The sequence below is a fragment of the Vanacampus margaritifer genome, chromosome 1, assembly GCF_051991255.1.
Source record: "Vanacampus margaritifer isolate UIUO_Vmar chromosome 1, RoL_Vmar_1.0, whole genome shotgun sequence".
Taxonomy (NCBI): Eukaryota; Metazoa; Chordata; class Actinopteri; order Syngnathiformes; family Syngnathidae; genus Vanacampus; species Vanacampus margaritifer.
Window position 1 is genome coordinate 1,854,203 of NC_135432.1, and position 21,188 is coordinate 1,875,390.

Here is a 21,188-nt window from a genome sequence, read left to right on the forward strand (position 1 = left end):
CAAATAAAATATTAACATCAAATTGGGACTTAAAAAAATTGAAATATGGCTGCGTCTTTTAGTTGGTGATACAGTAATTTCATAAAATTGAGTGTGCTGTAAAAAACGAGTGTATTATTAATTTGTGTTGAGGTCATTTTTCTGCCACTAGATGGCATCATTGCGTTTGTAAGACATTGGTGACAGCTCAGTGCATTTTTCTTTTCATATTAAGAGCTTCTTATCCTTTTTTCCTTTTTATTTCTTTCTTTCTTTTCTAATCTTGTGAAATTCCACACATTTGTAAAATTGTAAAATACAACTTGACCCCAGTCTCCATAACTATATGCATTATTATTACATTTATTACTGCAAATTTTTGAGGTGGATGTGTCTGCTGTGTTGTGTTTTCGTGGCGTTTAAACGAACTCAAAATGAACGCGCTCATTTTGACAGCACTGTTTTTATTATTCGATGTCAGTCTGGTGTGGTTATCGAGCCCCCGATGAACGTAAATGCTTGTTGTGGGTGTTTCATTAATGAAGCATGACTGCAAATCAGACAATCATCACATGAAGAGAAAACGAAGAGGGAAGCGTAGTGTATTTTTAAAACTGTCCAATGATGAAAGCAGTCGTTGCGAGCACGCTTTTCCCCGAAGCTGGAGCAGCAGGATGCGTTTCATCGTGCCAGACGTGCGTATTTGTTTCCTCTCGTAGGCAACACCCATCAGTTGACAACGTAGCGTTGTTGCATGTCACACGGAATGCCAACCTTCCCTCCGGGCAGGCGTACTTCGGAAGCGTCCATCAGGAAATCTGCAAATCGAGATCCCAAAATGAGTTTGTGGTTTATTGTCCATTATAACATTATTCCAGCGAGGAAGAGCTTAAAAAAAAACTCTACAAGGTCTTCTCTTATGTCTTCAATGTGTTCACATCCTTCCTGCTTTGAGATCTTGAACCCGCTTTGAAAATGTTTCCGTCCTGTCGTCACCTTTTCTCATCTCTGTTTTTTACAATGTCAAAAAGGTCATGACAATGCATGACCACAATAATAAAAAAAACGGATGCGAGAGATGAAGATGTACTCGCATACTGTACAACAACTGGCCAATTAATTAGGAACAGCAGCACAATTTAATGAGATCCTTAGTGTGCCGATTCACACAGTCACTGCCAGACCCGCCCGTTTTTTTTTAAATTCATGTCAGTGGAGAAAAAACGATTGCTGATTTTGAAATATGAGTGTTGTCACGGAACTAATTAAACTCTTATCTCAAGGTCCCACGGTATGTTGCCAGTGAAGGTTGATCTACTTTTCTGACACTGCACACAAAAGACACTTTTTGATGGGAGGGGGGGACTCTTATTTATTTATTAATTATTTTTCAGCATTCTAACTGAACATCTGCTATCATTTTTTCCATTGCACCTGCCTTCATTTTGTTTCTCATTGCGTGAAAACGTCGCGCACCGAGTAATGTGCTCGTTGGACGGCAACTGTGTATCGCATCCGGGCTGGATCACTTCATCCGTATGAGGCAGCCATGTGGAGATGAAGTGATTAACGCTCGACTGTGTTTTTACCGTTTGAGGGAGGAACGGCTCTTTGTCATTTTGCATCTGAGGTTTGTTTTGGTTTCCTCTCAGCACAGCGCGCTCTTTTCGTTACAGACCATTTGGCCTCATAAGGATACTTTTTTCTGCCAACAGGGTGCGCTGGATTGATTACAATGCCTTTTAAATAAATGGTGTATATATATATATATATATATATATATATATATATATATATATATATATATATATATTAGGGGTGTTCCGTATCATACCTTCTACGATATTACCGGTGTATTTTTTTGGGTGATAAAGAAATTAACGTGATGATGTAATGCGTCTTTGTGCCTATGTCGGCACGTGTGAGTGAGCTTACCTTCGTCGTGCGGAGCCTGTTTGGTCACAAGAGGTCAGTTGTGACGCCAAAAGTACAATCGTTTGCAAATTGTGCAGGACAACTGTTGCCGTTAAAGTGAAGGAGGATGCGCCGGCTAAAGACACACCAAGAGGACATGGAAACAGTTGGTGTTGTTGTTGGAGCACTCTTGATTAGACACACTCCTTATAAAAAAATGAATTAAAAAAACAAACAAACGGTGGTTGGATATTACTGAAGCGGCCGCGAATTGTTTGGCCAAGATAAACAATCTGCGGTGTTTTTTTTTTCCCGTGACTGGTAACTCATAGTTGACGAGACTTTGTTACGCTAACCGGCCGCTAAGCTAACATGCGCTCGACAAGACGGCGTGCGCGTTTGCTGTTGCGCAGCGGCGTAAACGTAAACGTTGTCATGTCGACAAGCAATCACGGCATTTTCCCGCTTTTCTTATTGACCAATCAGAGACATTCATGGCAAAATAACACTCATAGGAGGGTTGCCGGTTACGGCAAATTAACCACTGCCTTAACAATCGCAGGGGAATTAAAAAAAATAAATAAAAATACACTTGCCTGCGATGTCCAGAGCACGACGCCACAGACTGGCTGCTCACGTTTCATTTTATTTCTTTGCCTCTACAACACGAGGATCGACCACAAAGGAGAAAATAATGGACTTTCTTGACTCATGCAATTTGCCACTGACTTCTGGAGGTTTGTGTTTTCTAAATGCTATGTGTAATATTTATGTGCTTTAAAGCAGTTATGCTACAATTAGACCTCGCACAACACCTGGTCTGTTTTTATTTCCATTTGATTCCATTGCGGTTGCTATATTTGCACTTTGTTTACATTTCAATTGTGGAAAAAAAAGGTGGCTTAAATATTGCGCTGCAATAAAAGTTTTATTATTTTCATTCAATTCTGTTTTTGTTTTACACCCTTCAACACGCACCAAATTTCTTTATCATTTTTTTTTTTTTAAATAGGCAACTTTTTAATTCCTATGACAGTGGCCTAAACATGGTAATTACGTTTAATTGGTGTTGACGGAGCTATGACGAGGTCCTTGCACAAATTGATCACTTTTAAGGGGTTTCGGAAAGTTTGACAAGCTCTTTCGTAAAGTGCGGAAAAAGGAAATGACATCATTGATGCCGGATGTTAGCAAATCTTGACCAACGACGATTGTCAACTTTCCTCTGGGATGACTTTTTGATTGCAACACTCAATTTTCACACCTTGTAGTCGTGTAGTATTCTTTGTTGTCTTTGCAGTCACGCCGCATATGCACAAATAACAGTCTTGTGTGTGTTTTATCGGGTCCATCTCATCGCCTGCGGTCAACGTGATGACCGGTGGCGGGCGGGGGGGGGGGGGGGTTCGATTTGGTGTGAGGTCCAGGCAGCCAATGACATTTAAGCGAGGCATCCGGATAGAACGGACGGCATCCGTTGTCACTGCTGCTTTGGAAATGCGATGGACACGTTCAAATTGTGTGCGGAGATGAACTGTGGGCAGTTTTGCACAAGTCAAAATGCCTAAATAATAAATCATACAATATAATATAATACAGTATTTCTTCTGTTAATGTATATTTTATTGTAGTCAGTAAATTCCCAGATGGGCTAGCGAGCCAGCGCTCAGCCTTCTTTCGCTTTTTGCCTTTTAAAGCGGCTAAACATGTCGACCTCTTTGTCCCTGATGTGGCTTTTCTTTTTTTCTCTCTCTCCATCTTTCGACCTGCTCAAATCATAACACAGAGCGAAGCGAGCGCTCAGCACGGGTTCCTCCGGTTATATTTAGAAATGAACAGATGCAGAGCGCTGGAGCGAAACATGCCGCCTCTGCTCTTCTCGCGTGCGTGCGTGCGTGTGCGTCTTTGTCTGTGACGTTTTCATCATAGCAGTTTTGCCATCACGCACGGCTGGTTCTGACTCAGCAGCCCAGCGGTGACGAAACGGGTCAGAAGTGGGCAATGGACGTCCGACGTGCGATACCAATTTTGCCGCCGCCATTCTCATCTCCATGAATTTTTCTTTGAACGTTTTATGCAAAGTACCAACAAAAATATTTAGCTTTCCAGGTACCACCAATATTATAAAAATTCATCCAAAACGAGCTTTTAATCCTAAAAAGTGTATTCAATCAGTACTACTGTAAACCGTGTAAGGCCGTGCCTCGTTTGAACATTAATACTGCGTTTAAAATGGCATTTCTTGACAATAATATGTTCGATGTGACCTCACTCGTCTAAACATGACGTTCGGATTCATATTGCGTGAGTTGAACGCGAGTTATGCAGCAAAATCCTGCCGTTTGTGTCCATCTCAGGGGGCGGCCATTTTGCCACTTGCTGTCGAGCTGTGATTGGTCGTTTGCCTGAGCAACTGTGATGTCATCTTCAGCAAGTGGCAAAATGGCCGCCCCCTGAGATGGACACAAAGGGCAGGATTTCGCTGCATAACTCGTGTTCCACCAATGGAATATTAATCAGAATGAGGTCACATAGAACATATTATTGTATATCTTGTTAACTGGAAAAATAAACAAACTCTGAATATCGACCAATGGTCTAACCTCCTCATAAATCACATTTTAATGGAAAAAATATCTGCCTCAAATAAAAACCAAATATCAAAATTTATAGAAACATGGTCTACGTATATAGAATTTTTTAACCTAATTCCGGTTACTTAATTCTGTCTGTTAGCGAGAGCCACTACATCGTGATAACTTACATTGATGTTTCTGCATCTGGCAATTTATTATTATATTATATTATTAGTATGGGATTTTTTTTTAATGGGCTTTAGGTGAACTGATGAATACACACACGCTCGCACGCACACGCACACACACACACACACACGCACATACACATACTCACCCACATACAAAAAAAAGGGTATATATATATATATATATATATATATATGTGTGTGTATATGTGTATATATATATATGTATATGTATTTAAAAAAAAAAAAACATTTATTAATTTTTTTTTAATTGATTTGTTGGATTTTTTAAAAAAAAAGAAAAAAAAAAAGGAGAGCAATGATGATGTCAAATCGAATGAACAATACTGAGCTCTCCTGTAAAAAAAAAAAAAAAAAAACAAAAAAAACAACATATTATTGCCAATCATTTTTGGGTGGGGTTGACTCCCCCTTTAAATATCAGAAAATAAATATCTGTACTTAATAGTTTAATCAAATGTTTTGCATCTAAGAGGTAAAAAGAGTTCAAGAATATATCGATTAATAAGTAAACAAGAAGTGTAAATGTCTTGTACTGTAGCTAGTGGGAGCCGACGTAGTGACACACTTTGAGTCCACATGGTCAACTCCAAATAACAGTGGTGCCTTGAGATATGATTTTCATTTGTTCTTTGTTGACGCGCTTAACTCAAAACACTCGTATCTCAAGAGAGCACCACTGTGCAAACAACCGCTGTAACGGCTGGTTTTGCATTCCCAAGGAAGTGGAAGTTTGCCACCAAATTTATCATTGAAGGCTGAACATCTTTTTCTGCATCCCAAAATAGCTTCCAAGGAGGTACGCGAGGAAATTTGGATTGAGGATTTCTGCTTGCTGGCATTTCGTTCTTGAGTTTGCGGTACAAACTTTGTTTTTTACTGTCAACAATCATTGCATGTACTGTCAATTGGAAATGATGCAAAGCAAGCTACTGGGTGTGGTTGCGACTTCCTTTTTGGCACACATTTCAAGTTCCATTTGTCATGTAACAGCACTAAACAGAGAAACATTTTTAAAAGAATGCCCTTGGATTGTTCTAATCTAATCAGGGCTTAGTTGTAGGAATAGCGCAATAGCGCAAATGTGAAAGTTGGCATATAAAGTGAGCAGAGAAAAGATATCGGTCTCATTTGAGCCTTTTTTTTTTTCTACATGATGCTTGCAAGCGCACCGATCCAGTCTTTGGATGAGAACCAGATGAAAGCAGCCCCGGGTGTGGTCGGTTATAATTAGACAAGGCTGGAAAGCGTCATTGTTATTTTTTCCTCTCCACTCGCTCGTCACTCTCCAAAAGCACAATTCAGACGGCACATTGAATTTTGTGAGTTCCATCTGCTGGAATGAAGCCCAATTGAGAATTTGAGTCGGTGGCATCCCTGTGGATGTTGACCCCCCGTCCAGACAGCCCCGCCCAGACAGCCCCGCCCCTCCCTGTCCTGTGTGATCATATTGAGTTAAACACTTGCCTCGGCAACTGGAGACCGGCAGGATGTCCTGAGACTTACAGGAAGCTACCGAAACAATTGAATTTTCTCTTTAAGCAGCCTGCATTTCCACTTCCTCGTCTCACTCAGCTGAAGGGAAATACGGCATTATTTGTCCGCCAGAGGAAATAACAAAATAACAAAATAACCGGACTGGTGTTGAGTTGGAGTTTTAGTTCTATTATTATTATGATAAACCTCATGTGTTATTAAACAAAACCAATTTGGAACATAAACGGCCTATTGGACTCTCCATTTTTCATGAGCAGAACTAAAATATTTATGACTGTTTCATCTGCACAGAAGACCATATATGCTCGATGATGAAGAAAATAGTCATCACAATGAATTTGTTAATGTTTGAAATCACAATTATAATCATTTGTTTTTTTGCTACAGAACAAGAAAATGTTTAAACATGTAAAACATATTAAGTCAAATGAATTTCTTTGAAACTCTATAATTACACAAGTTCCTTTTGGGCCAAACATGATTTATTAAATTAGTAATTTTTAAATTAAAAAAAGGTGCAAATATATAAATTTAAACAACTCAAAATTATTATGAATAATCTTTTTTTGTTTTGTTTACCGTTATGCCGATTTTGTAATTGTGGAGTGTAATAATTGTAAGTTATATATTTATATTTATATTTATATATATACTGACGTTCCATTTGAAGTCAATTGCGACTGTCCACTGGAGGGCAGCAGCCCATAATAATACGTGCGCTTGGCGTCTCTCCTTTGCGATTGGCTGTGGGTTGCCGAGGCAACGGCTCTGCAGGGAGCTGACTTTGAAGGTGGAGGCTGGCAGACACAGAGGGCGGTGTTGAGTCGCACGACGGCCGCTGAATGCCAATGAGCAGCTGAGTTTGGCTCCGCACAAAACCAGCACACTGACGCGGCCCAGCAGCGCCCCGGCTCATCCGTTACACGTTTCTTGAATTTGCCGGAAGATCACAACTCATCCGTTACACGTTGTTTCCTGAATTTGCCGGATTGATCACGCCACACCCCCGTCGCATGCCACATCAAGCATGAATATCCAGCGACATGATTCACCACGTGGGTACCATAAGCTCGATGTGTCAAGCAGCTGCTATCTTCCTGTATGCTTCGGTTGTGGTGCGAATCGTCTCATCCGTCCGAAGGGCTCGTTCGGCGTCTCCGCGTTCATTCGCAGGCGGAAGTGTCAATCGCCGTCTCATGAGATATTTGAACGGGCACAAAGCATCGTGTCCCAAAATGAGACGGGGACGCATAACTCGATTGACGGTTACGTAATGCTGACTGGAGGCAGGCGTGGAGGATGGTATAATCCACTCTTATTTGGGTTAAACCCGTCTCGCTCGCTCTCCTTCACTCTCGGCGAGGCGACAGCGGCCTCGCATCTCTCCAGCTTGACCAGCAACCATTTCTGTCACACGCTCTTTTAACCGCCAGCTCCGTGAACGTCTCCACTCCCGGCTGCGTCTCATTGGACTCGTGGTGGTTTCCCATCTGGCCTGATGGGAGATCTTCCGCTGTCTATCCATCATGAATATCCCTTTATATAATAACAAGCAGTTGAATTTATTGCCTCCATCAGTAAAACATTTCAAATCATTTTCTCATTCTATTTAATTTCTTCCTTTCAGAAACCTTCTGAAAAATGTTGGAGCCGTGACCTCAGATTTGTATTTGTATTTAACATACATGTTGTGTTGACGGGGCGGCGTGGCTCGGCGGTAAGAGTCGTGTGTTCGATCCCGCGCCGTTGTGACCATGCCGAAGTGTCCTCGAGCATGTTACTGAAGCCCCAATTGCTCCCGATGCTGCGTCATCACTCGGTGAATGAGGAGTCGAATGTAAAGCTCTTGCAAGGGGGAAAATACGGTGGCCCTGAAGTGCAAAAACAAAAAAGTCAACACATCTGCAAACCAAGTGAAGCACAACAGCAAATACACAAAAACAATATCACAGATACAAATAAAAAAAATTAACAAAAAAAGGAATCGCAAACACAAATAAAAAATAATACAAACACAAAAATGAAAACAACGAAAAGGTAATCAAAAAACACAAAATGCGAACCAAAACACAAAATATGTTGCAAAACAACCGAAAAATCGCACACAAACCTACGTACACAAAACGTGCACAAACACAAAACCCCGATACACATTAACAACACAAACACAACATTTGGGAAGCGGTGTTTACGTGAGGGGAGGGCCCGACTAACGGCACACGTAAGCACAGTTTCGATGTGCTTCAAATATTCCGAAATAATCGATATCACAATTTTATAGCAGTGTTAGCATTGAATTTAGTGACAAACGTCGTCTGGCACAAATGAACTAGAAATCTTCGGACAGAACGCCATTTGTAATGGAAGTGCGTAAGTTCAGTGTAGTGAAAAAGCATACGGCACTCCGACCAATGTTGCTTTTGTGAGTGGGTTCGAGCTCGTTTTTGGCAAAATCCTTTCTGGCACTTAATAGGATTGATTTGATTTGAATGTAATATTTGTACAAAATCAATAATTCGTAAAACTAAGAGTTGTTTTCAAATGTGTGGGCAAAGTAAAAAAAAAAGAGAGACCATTTGGTTGCCAAAAGCGAGGCTCGAACCCGCTGGCAAAATGAACATTGCTGGGGAAGCTGTATGGTTTACGCTGGCCTTCCGCCACCCTCGAAAATCGAGGGCATCTTCTGATTTGCAATACATCTGCCATGTTGGTTTTCTCCAACTAGCTCACTAAATTCAACGCTACTATAAAAGTGTAATATGGATTATTTGCGAATATTTGAAGCACATGCAAACTGTAAATTGGTACTTTCGTCCAATCCCATTCCTCGGGTGCACCCCCGACCCCCCCCCCCCCCCACCCCCGTAAATAACACTTCCGTTAGCAAAATGTTGTTGTGTTTCATCATTTGTTAATGTGTTTCGTGGTTTTGTGTTTACGTGCTTACCTTTTTGTGCTCGTGTTTTTTTATAAATTTTATTTGTGTTTGCTATTACTTTGTGTTTTTTTGTTTCATATTTTGTGTTTTTTCATTTGTTTGCGATTGCGTTTTGTTCATTTGTTCTCGTAGTTTGTGCTTGTTTGTGATGACCTTTTCGTTGTTTTGGTTCATTTTTTGTGTTGCTTTTTTTTTCAAATTTGTGTTTGCGATGACCTTTTTGTTTTTGTGATTTTTAAAAAAAAAAAATCTGCTGTCTTTTGTTTTTGTGTTTTTTGGTTTGCAGTCGTGTTGACTTTTTTGTTTTAGTACCAGTTACCAAAGATGAACTCAACGCTGCATACATATTTAATCAGTTATTTATTTTGTAATAAGACAATATTTGTTGTTTGTTATGTCCCAGAAACATGCGACTTCCACCATAATAATAGAGCAGTTAGCGGCCCAGCTAACAAAAATGCAAAAGCGGCAGCACAAATGGAAAAAATGCCGTAAGAAACATGCAAATAGCCACAATGAACAACATTTGGGCAAAGTGGAGACAATAGGTACAGTGAAGGGTACAAAAAAGTCTACACACCCATGTTTTGGGAAGATAAATAAAAAAAGACCAAGTTGAATCACTTTCTACATAATAAATGTGACCGATAATCTGTACAACCCATTTGGGTTTGACTTCTTTTCAAAATAAACAACTGAGATATTGCGGCCAATCGCATTCAAGCTCACGCTAAATGTGAGTCAGGGCTGTGTAACTTGCACATCCACTGCGACGCTCGCTTTGCTCTACAATTTGCTCTCCCGCATCCACCGAGACCTCCAGCGGGGTCCAAAACGGCACGCACGCGCACTGGCCTGTGTGTGCGTGTAATCTGGGATCCGCGTGGCATTAATCCTCAGAAATATGAAACATTTGACGACTCTCTCGGTGATGGCGCGTGACGCCGGCTGTGCATCCCTACAGGAGACGCTTGTTCTTGACGGAAGGTCTCAGTCGCAGGCACGAGCGGCAGCCGGCAACGCTGACACAATACACAACGTAAACACGTCGTGTAACTTGATATGATTATTTTTTTTAATAATACTTTGTAAAAGCCGGAACGCTTATATAAAGTGTTTCTTTCAATCTTGCCTAGCAGGGACCATAATGATGCTCGTCAGCACTGGTTGGTTGCTAGGTAACAATTACCTGACTGTGCTTTGCTTGCAGTGAGCTACACAGCGTGTGTGTGTGTGTGTGTGTGTGTGTGTGTGTGTGTGTGTGTGCGCGTGTGTGTGTGTGTGTGTAACAAGAACGGAAAAATACAGCAAAGTCGACGACCAACTGATGTCTTGCTTTCCCACTGGAATAAGCTTTGTGTGTGTGTGTGTGTTTTTTCTCACTGCGTTGGCTCACCCCTTGATTGCAATTTGATTTACTCTGACTGACTTTTATTTTTGTAATGGCGGTGTCTCTAATTTATGAAGGATGAGGAATGTTTATTTATAGTCCCACCAGATTAAATGATGATAAATCCATCCGCAGAAATTTCTCATTTTATTATCAGAATGCTGAAGATGTCAGTTTGGTTAATCACCTTTAATTGATACATGTTCATTTGATATGGGATGTATGCACCTACAGCGAGTGTCTTCTTTCACCAGGAAAAAATGTATATTTCTATCTATTTATGGATTTGCAGCAATTAGCATTAGAATATAGCCAAATGTAATCATTATTCACAAATCTGTTGAAAACACTGGGGAGAGGAGCTTTTTTGCAACATGGCCCTGGTTGATCTCTTTTGCTCTGCTGCCACCTGCTGGCCGTTTTTGTAATTACTACCATTGTTTCAAGCATCCTCTTCAGTTCAGAGGCTGCAACAGAGCCAAGCAAAAAACATATAAATACGTCTTTGGAACCATGGCAATGTTAAAAATATAACTTTTTTCTTTTTTTTTGAGCAAATGAGTTAATTTGGTAATAATTGCAATCACAATTAGGACAATCATTTGTTTTTGGTACAAAACAAAAATATATATTTTTAAAGCAACACTAAGGAACTAACTTTCAGTTCACTTTGATTATGGCGCCGCCATTTGGACAAAGTCGGTAACGTTATGCCTGAAGGAAGACCACGTTTCTCATGAGGACAAGCGCATTGCATCGTTCTTGAGCTCACGACACTCAAATTGACTTCTGTCTTTGTAACGAATGGGTAAAGGGGGAACTGACGTGTGAAGGAGTCAGCACATTTGTAGTTTTTGGTGTGCCCGTGTTCCGACCATCCTCCTCAAAGTTGCGTAGTGCCAGTAAAAATGATGCCGACTCCCTCAGGGCAATGGCAAAGCTACCATTCAACAAGTCAATGTTTCATTAGAGTTAGGAAAATATTGTATTAAGGTTGAAAAGTTCCCTAGTGCTACTTTAAACATGTAAAAATATTAACACTATAATTAAGTTTCAAGCAAGATCTATTAAATGAGTCCTAAAATAACAAAAGTGCAAATATATCAAATAAAACAACTCAAAATTAGTATTAATAATCTTTTATTTTTGTTTACGATTATGCCAAATTTGCAATTGTGGAGCGTAATAATAGAAAATGTCATTGAATTTCGATGAATTGCGCAGGCCGAGCATTTGTCAAGAGTGCGTTTGCTTGCATGAGTTGGCTGGTTTTGGCTCACGGCTCAGCGTACCTTAGCTGCGCTATATTAGCTCCCCTTCATATTCGCAGCGAGCCAGAAGGAAATCTCCTCTTGAGCATAAGGCCAGCATGAGGACGTGGCGCCTCCCCCAAGACGTGCTTGCCAGCACCCCCAGACTTGGATGATCAATTTGGAGATCATTAAATGGTCCTAAATGAGACCCTGGCGTGAGAGCGAGCCCCGACCATCTGGCTCCATTGTCACGCTCGGACTTCGCCAGCATCATCCCCGACTGTCATTGGATGGATGCAGAGAAGGCCTGCTCATTCTGCCCAATGAGAGGCTCTCTTGTAGTACCGCCCACTTCATTACTCAAAACATTCATCTGTGTGTGCTGTATGCATCCGGCAGACGCCTTTAGAGGGGCTCAAAGTTGAAAATGCAACTTTTAAAAAATGATTTGTATACAGTTTCTAAATTCCCATTTGTGGCCATTCAATACATATTTATAAATCGAGAACTCCTTTTATGAAATGGTAAGAAAGCGTGGCGCTAAATTTTCTTTTAGGCTGAGAATAAGTTACAAAGACATTAGTGATAGACTAATATGTTTTTTTCCAATAGCGATTATTGGTAGTCAAGGAGGCCGATAACTGATATTTCAAGCCGGTATTCATTTGCAGTAAAAGGGAAAATATTAGCGTCAAAATTTTTTAAAAAAATGTTTTTTTTTAATTTGAAACCTATAAAGATGTGTTAGGCTGAATAAGAAATTTAAAACGAAGCATGTAAATAGTTCCCTAAAGTTTTCTACTGTAAATGAAGTTTTCCAAAATGTCAACCTAATTTCTTAATTTTAACATAAAAAAAAAGTGTAGGGAGTTCCTAGTGTCAACTTAATTTTTTATAAAGTAGAAATTTAAATCTTACTAATTGACAAATGCATGTGAATGTCGCTAATTTGGTTTTTTTTTGTCAGGGTTTGTAAAATGTTTGAAAAGACCTTCACAGACAGTGAAAAATTGTCAAATATCGGCACCGATAATTGGCCCGACTGATAATCGGTCCATCCCTAAAAGACATTCTCAAAAACCTTCGAGTGCATTTGTAGACTATTGATGAGAACAGAATACTAAATGACACTCGAAGGCAGTCATTCTCAGTTATTTTTTTGTTACTTTGGATTTGGAATTGGATTTGGAGTGATTTTGCAAGGACCACAGACGATTGCGTTCTATTGATATAAAACATGTAACCTACCAAAAGAAAGATTAGAGTCTCTTCTTTTATCAGGAAAAAAAGTATATTTCTATCTGTTTCCGTTTTGCCGCAATTAACATTAGCATATAGCTAAGTTTCATCATTATTCACAAATCGCTTTAAAATGAGCTTGTTGGAGAAAAGAGCTTGTTGCAACATGGCCGTGGTCGATCTCTTATACTCTGCTTCCACCTGCTGGCCGTTTTTTTGCTTTAAGCGTTCTCTTCAGGTCAAAGGCTTATGTAAAAACAACGTTAAAAAAACGTATAAATATGTCTTTGGGAGCATGGCAATATTTAAAATAGAAGGTATTTGTACGTTTTGAGGAGCAAATGAATAAAACACCTTCAATAGTGCAATAATGAAAAGAAAAAATCTCAAAAATGTATTCATAACTCTTTGACTGCCAGACGTTTTCAAAAACGGGTTGTCGCCAGTGCCAGCCGATTTAAGCATTTTTGACTGATCTTTCAAGGTCCATAGAAAATTATGTGTTTGGACTATGGAAACACACATACTACCAAATGAAAGATTGGACTCTTATCTTTCATCAGAAAAAAAAAGTTTGTTTCTACCTTATTCCGTTTTTCAGTAATCAACAATAGAAAATGGTTAGTTTCACCTCTGTTTTGAAAAAAAAAACGTCTTTTAACGTCTTTGGCACTCCATAGGATTTTACTAAACGTTATTTAACGTTTTTGGCAGTCAAAGAGATAACATGCTTGATCTCGACTTATTTCTCATTTTACGAACACATTCTCATATGGAAAAAGGGTTAAGTAAACAATGCTAAATGATTTAACGTTTTACAGCCGGGCAAGCCCGCCAGCGAATCGTGCAAATGCGCAATACCGGAAATTGACGGCAGTTGAAGAAAATGCATTTGGGATGATTTGAAAAGCACTTGTTGTTTGTTTCATGGCAGCTCTGTTTGTTTGTTTTGCTTTTTTGTCTCAGTCAGCGGCTTTAGTCCAACTTTCTGAGCACAATATTGCAAAAGCCCGTCTTTGCTGAACGTGTTGTTTGTCGATTGTGACTTGTAAAATATCTTGTGTTTGAAGGTAACAAGCTGAACAAAGACCTGAAGCACTTCCTGAGTCTGAGGTTCCAAAAAGCTTCTCCCGACCACCAACTGCAGAAAAGCATCCGGGCCAATCTGTACCGTCACGCCGTGCCTTGTGAGTAACATTTCATGCGCAACGTGATGCTTTCGTGCTGGATTTCGGAAAGCAATCGTGAACACGAGTTCCTTATTTCCGACCCAATTTCTTTGTCTCATCAATTATTCTTGCTCATGCGGTTTTGTTTCGCTCACAACTTTTCCTTTCATGGATGCTAAAACATTACCTTTGCTACTAATGAATGAAAGGCAAACATGAGGACGAATTCCTTCCTGATCACCATTTAAGTGACTGTCCAAGCAACTCGCCGGCCGCCTGCCAGGCTCATCAGCTGGTCGTATTTACGATAAATGCAGCTCGATCTTTTGCCGCCGAGACTTTATGATCGCACTCATAACGTCTGGTTAATGTTTGTGTCGCAAAACTCATTTCTTAATTTGAGGCGATCACGAGGCTTTCAATCTTCGGATGGAGGAGCAAAGTGGATCCATCCGTAAAATGCTGTGACCGTCTGTGGCTAATTGTTTTTCTTCAATTGAATCGCTTAAGTGTGATTTCAACACAACTTGCTCTTGTTTTCAATCGCTGGATTCTGGCTTCGATGTGTGTAAATATTTTGTATTGACTTGTAAATCCTGGCTGGAGTTGAAGTTTTGCAATTCTGTCCTTTCCCACTTTTCCTCTCTGGCTCTGTCATGTGACGGGTAAATCCGCCTCTTTTTTCCCCTGTCGGGGATTATGATGTTGTGATTCATTGAAAATAGATTCCTGCCCGATTCTGCGTCGAACATGCTGGACTCGTACAAAGATGGAGGATGATGAAAAGGCCTGTGTTGCGCACAAAAAGATAATCGCTGACGTTCTAATTGGAGTCAAAAGGCAAACGCTAATTGGCTAATCGGTTCATCAGTTCATCGTATAATTTCATGCGGGGAGATCGCGGCAGACCGCCACGTATGTTGTGTTGCGTAGAATAATGGCGAATATTTAGGACTGAAGAAAGCAATCTGACAATTGTGTTTTCGTGTTTCCAAAGGGGCCGCCGTTGCAGAGTGACGTCACGTTGTAGTCCGTCGCTCAAGTCGGGATACTTTTTCATTTTTTCTGACTTCGCAAGTGGAATTTCCGAGTCCAAGGGCGCGTTCCCGTACACACTTCCCGGTTTGAAGTCGGAAAAGTCCGACTTCCGACTATCCTCGAATGCAGCATAAGAAACAAAAGGGGGTTAAAAAGATGGGTTAGTTAGCGTTAGTTTTGTTACCACAAAATTGTTTCCTGGAATGTGTGACCTCAGGGGTGTTTGAAGTTGGCGTCTCCTCTCTATTTGTTATGCTGTTTATATTGCCCACCCGCCCATTCTTTCTTCCTGTCCACTCTCTCGACGAACCCGCTCCCCTGACCACCTCCTTTCGATTGTCCCCGTGACTTTCTCACAAATGCAAATCTTTCCGGGGCACGACGAGGCGGAATGACAAAGGCAGACCGATAAAGGCCACACTTCTGCAGCCCTCGTTTTGCTTTATCTCCACGTTCCCCTTGTGTGCTCGCCCTTTTCTGAGCACATGTGTTGCCCCTCCTCCCTCCCTCGCCCCCCGCCCAGCCCTCCCGCCTCCCCCCTCGCTTGACTCGAACAGGTGCCTTTCCCACCGCCGCTGGCCGAAGTGGGGTCTTTGTTGTTTTTTTTTCTCTTTTTCGACCTGCTTTCCTGGCGTGCGTGCCGATATGCGAGGGCACGTGAGGTGGCGCCACGTCCAGCCAGGCAGCGTCCTCTAACTGCCCCCCCCGCCACCCCCCCCCCCCATTATCCTCGCTACTCCAGCAGATGGCCATTGTTATCACGTGCTGCAAATGTCACAATTGATAGCGAAGTCGCTCCCTCGTGGGATTCATTTCTCGCTCGCGTCTACAGCTGCTGCTCGGGATGAGGGTGATCTCGGCGTTATCCCGCCGTTTCAGCCCATACGCAGCCAAGCAATCCTCCCTCCCCCATCTGATCTCTCCCTCCCTCTCTGACTCTCTCTCTCTCTCTCTCTCTCTCTCCCGCTCTCTCTCTCATTTTCTCTCTGTCAGTCGTCCTTTGGACTTGAAGTCTTCCTCGTGAGTGGCAGCGTCCCCGTGTCTCGGTGGTGGCCGCTGCCTTCTTCTGTAAAACTCGAGGCTGCATCCGTCCGCTCCCGCCATCCTCACTCTGCTACTCGCTGTCCTTCAATCCCTCGCTTCCTTGTTTTTTCGCTCCACCGCCGATCTCAGGGAAATGAACGCCAGGGACAATTTCCCCCCGTTTGCCGTCCCCGCAAAGAAACGGATTACATCTTGAGTCGCATCCTCGCAGATCGCAGGCAAGTGTCAGCTCCTCATTCTCGACGCTCGCCATCCGTATGGACAAGTGCGTGATGAATGCATGTGTGCGTCTTTGTGGTGGATGCTGTGTATATAGGCGAAGGAAATGAGGGAAGGTGGGGGGCAGGGGTGGGAATCATGTGAGGGGAAGGAGGGGGGGGGGGCACACTCGGAGAAGGCACGTCCAACCCAGGGGGACAGATGGCCACTAGCCCTGCTGCATTTTCCTCTCCGGTTTTCAAATTCACCCCGCAGGCTTTGTACGAGGCCCACGAGTACACAGAGCGTCTTTTCAGGAAGCAAGACATGCTTCCTCCACTCAAAGAGGGGAACGGACATGGTGGAGGAGAGTGGAGGCATGGGGAGAGGGGGGTTGGGGGGCTGGGGGGGGGGGGACGGTTGCCGTTGAGGCAGGTTTTCAGAGGTTCAGCGTTGGAGACGAGTGGAAAAGAGGAGCTAGCTGAGTGTGTGTGTGTGTGTGTGTGTGTGTGTGGGGGGGGGGGGGGGTCATCCGATTCAAATGCATGGAGGTCAGGTCCAGATGCTGGCCAAACAAAAGGCTTTCTCTGGGGGGACGGCAGGGGGAAGCGTGGCACTCGCCATTGTGTGTGTGGCTGCATTGCAGGGTGCTGCCGGGGGAGCCTCATGCTAATGACGGCCATTCATTGCTACAACGCTTGAGTGGCCCCGGCTTCTGTTTGCCCGATTTGCACCTACGCAGGCCTGACATTTTCCTCAGCGGCCCCAAAATACGTACCTCACCTGAAATGAAAGGATGGGAAAATCCGTTTTTTACGTGGTGTGCGGACCGGTGTCGACTGCGTGTTTATATTTTGAATGCCAAATGGACAAGATTCACTCAATGGCAAACAAACCGCGCATGCAAACAGAGCCGCGTAAATATCTTCCGTTGCAATGTGGGAACGACAAACGGTAAATGTTAAAGGTAGCGTTGATCACTTGAGGGGGATTTGCAAGCCGTCCGCTGGCGCATTCCTCAAAACTTTACACTTCTCTGAGCTTAACGTGTTCACGTATACAATCATTGGACACCTCATTAGGTACACCTGCGCAATTTAATGAGCGTTAATGCAAGCCAAGTAGCAAAACGGCTCATCTGACATATTTTATATACAGCGCATGTACTCAGCAATGTAGAACTGCACTGCATCATTTTATCATATCAAGCTAATACTAATATTAGAAACATAATCTACTGTATCGTAACTACAAAATTACAAGCAAATGTAAACTATAGTAATATAAAGTCAAGTCATCTTTATTTATATAGCGTTTTCAAAAAAATGGAATAATACCTGCAAGCAGTCAATAACTCATAACTCGTGAATTTCGATGTGTTTTATTAAATTGCACTGTCCCCTTTTAAACAAATCTAATTCAAATATTTTGCATTGTTATTCTTATAAAAGCATACAATTCACGAGATGATGTGGTATTCGCTGGCTTTATGAAGATACAAACTAATTATCGGCAATTATCGACCCATTTGACGTCAAACAGGTAAACCGGATAATAAAGAAATGCACCGATAATATTAGACATGCCACGTTGGTCCATCTGTCGTGTTTGTGGCTCACGTTGTGGCCAACTCCTCACCCCCCCCCCCTCCTGTGGTGGTGTCGCATATTTATGACATCATAATGTGCACAACCGTGTGTTGACAGAAGACGCATCATGGCAACATGGCAGTCGCCAGTCTGGGCTTTCGTTCCCAAAATGTGACCCTGGCCGTTTTTGCTTGCGTTTTTAAAACATGACGTCACAGGTTGTCGTTGAAGCAGAGATCGCAATAAAATTCCGCTTCATGCTGCTGCACGCAATGTTTCCATGTATTTGTACATGTTAGACTTATAGTAGGACTCGGAAGTATATTTGTATTCAAGTGAATTTTGCAAACAATTATCACCGTACTTCTCGGTTATCAACATCGGCACTTCCTAAATGATTGCTTTATCGCATTAGTGAGCATCCGTAGCAGTAATCGTTGTTTTTCAAATTCAAAGGCTTACGTTCACATTTCTTTGCCAAGTTTTGTTACATAAAAAAGAAAGGGAAAACATTTCTCGTGTTTTTTTTTCCCCACTCAACACCGGCAGGTCAGCCAGGTCCGTTTCTCGTGATCCGTCCGATGGACGAGCCGCTGTCTTTCGCCACATTTGATCCAATCCCAGTCAAACACATTGACAAAGGTCGGACGCATTCTTGTCCTCGACAAAGGAAGGAAACGAACACTTGGACCGATTGTCTGAATCAGATGCGTGTTGGGAAAGGATTTGAGAAAGACAAGCTTGTTTGTTGTGATTTCTTTGGCGTGTGTAACCTCGTCATTCATTAGCATTTCGGACGCTTTCTGTCACGAGTGGTTACGCAATCCACAAAGATTTGCTTTCATGACCTTTCGAATGTGCATGAAAATCTTGTGTTTGATTTTCTTCAATATGGAGACTATAGTCAGTCTCTATTAGTGCTCGTTTGCCCCCCCCCCCCCCCCCGATCTTGTGTTGAACCGTAAATGAATGAGCATATCTTTTCATCAAGGGCCTGTAATGCTGTATTTGTTTTGTTATTGTTACAATAACGAAGGGATGGTGCCAATTTGTTTATAGAAACGTTTGTCATAATTGATGAGTTGAGTGGGGGAGGGGCATTTATTTATTTATTTATTTATAATTGTGTGTCGATGCAACGAAAGCGTAAACAAAGCAAGAAAAAAAATCCAATGAATTCATCCAACCAGCCAACAAGCAACATTCATTCGGCTTGTAAAGAAATGCAAAATGTATGCATAACATACCACAACTTTGGAGGCAACCATCGTGTTAAGCTAGTTATTGAAAACTAACAGAGTAGATTACCAATGATGCAGAAACAGTTCACACAAAAGGTGCTGAAATGAGTTCAGATGTTTCTGCAAGCTAGCTCGGATCTACTTTGAGTAGCACTTGACCTAGCTAGGAAGGAAGGAAGGAAGCAAAAGTGCAACCAAAAGTGTGACTTTCAGCAAAATTGCCCACAACATTTTTGACAAATTGCACACTGTAATGTGATTAAAAATTTTATTTTTTTTTTTTTAAAGTGCTGTTGGTCCAATTCTTCCTTTACGAGGATACCTGGCTGGAGAGCAGAGATGTCAAAAGTACCGTACTTGTGTTCAGTACTTAAGTAAAAGTACTGATACTTGGCAAAAAGAACTCGACTGAAGCTGCTCCCTCTTTTGATTAAAAGTACAGACTTATAAATGTTCTTATATCAAGTTATATAAAGTCTTATATGCAACTTAAATCGTTTTTAACAAGCTACATTTGTTTATAACACGTTTACTTGTACAATAAAAGGCTTTGCGGTTTTGTTTTATTGGGAGGGGGGGAGGGGGACCCAGAAAACCAGTCAGTACTGATTAAACACCCTGATTAGTGCACAGGTGTGCCTTAGACTGCCCACAATAGGAGTTTGCTGTGAAAGGTGCCGTTTTCTGACTATCTGAAGGTTATTGACCGCTCGGAATTGTTGAAAATGGCTTGCTGTCTTTGATGATGCAATGGTCACATCATGTTTGAACAAACGTACCATTTTGGGGCGTCTTCTGAAAAGTGATGGTTTTGGAGGTCCAAGGTTTTGCCCCAACGCCACCGATATGGTAAAGGTTGGCTGTGCTGACGTTTTCCTCAATTGATTTAGTGAACGAGGGCAATTTGACCTTACCACTCCAGTGGCTGCCTGCCTGTGACCATTTCAATTCACAGTGATTTTAACTCATTCACTGGCAGCCATTTTCACTGAAGCAACCCCCTTCGCTCTCGGCTGTTTTACTGGATTTTGACTGGTTTTGCAAGGCCAACAGAATATTCTGTTCTATTGCTACAAACAAAATAAAACATGGAAGCTACCAAAAGAAAGATTAGAGTCTCTTCTTTCATCAGAAAAAAAAGTTTCTATCAGTTTCCGTTTTGCAGCGATTAGCATTAGAATATAGCGACGTTACATCATTATTCACAAATCTGTTTAAAACACTGGGGAAAAGAGCTTTTTGCCACATTGATCTCTTATACTCTGCTGCCACCTGCTGGCCGTTTGTGTTATAACTGCCATTTCTTCAACCCTTCTTTGCAGTTGAGAGGCTGCATCAAAGCCTTCTGTTTGCCCTAGCATAAAAAACATAAAAACGTATAAATAAGTCTTTGGGACACTTAAAACATTTAAAATAGACCAAATTTATACGTTTTTGGGAGCAAATGAGTTAAGTACAGTAACTGAATATGCATGCAGTCAATATTCCAGTTAAGGTCAAAATTACGGTTTCTGAAACATTCGGGATAATCAATTTACATGGTGAGCGGACAGAGTTACTATCGCATAGAGAAAAAAAAGACAAAAAAAAAAGAGTTACTATCGCATAGAGGAAAAAAAAAGAGTTACTATCGCATAGAGGAAAAAAAAAGACAAAAAAAAAGAGTTACTATCGCATAGAGAAAAAAAAAGACAAAAAAAAAGAGTTACTATCGCATAGAGAAAAAAAAGACAAAAAAAAAGAGAGTTACTATCGCATAGAGAAAAAAAAGACAATAAAAAAAAGAGTTACTATCGCATAGAGAAAAAAAAGACAAAAAAAAGAGTTACTATCGCATAGAGAAAAAAAAAGACAAAAAAAAGAGTTACTATCGCATAGAGAAAAAAAAAGACAAAAAAAAAAGAGTTACTATCG

The 21,188-nt window shown here is 41.5% G+C and overlaps 1 protein-coding gene across 14 annotated transcripts in view; it reads left to right on the forward strand.

The window, feature by feature from the left end:
* The window catches only part of LOC144052449 (membrane-associated guanylate kinase, WW and PDZ domain-containing protein 1-like), a 118,369-nt gene that overhangs the window by 15,830 nt on the left and 81,351 nt on the right, over window positions 1-21,188 (forward strand). For 12 of the 14 annotated variants that reach the window (XM_077566642.1, XM_077566522.1, XM_077566531.1 and 9 more), the window contains exon 2: window positions 14,066-14,182. In XM_077566642.1, the coding sequence (XP_077422768.1) occupies window positions 14,066-14,182 (117 nt within the window). Of the gene's footprint in view, window positions 1-7,187; window positions 7,231-14,065; window positions 14,183-16,048; window positions 16,465-21,188 lie in introns of those variants that run through there. The other 2 variants (XM_077566614.1, XM_077566623.1) reach the window with 2 other exon arrangements.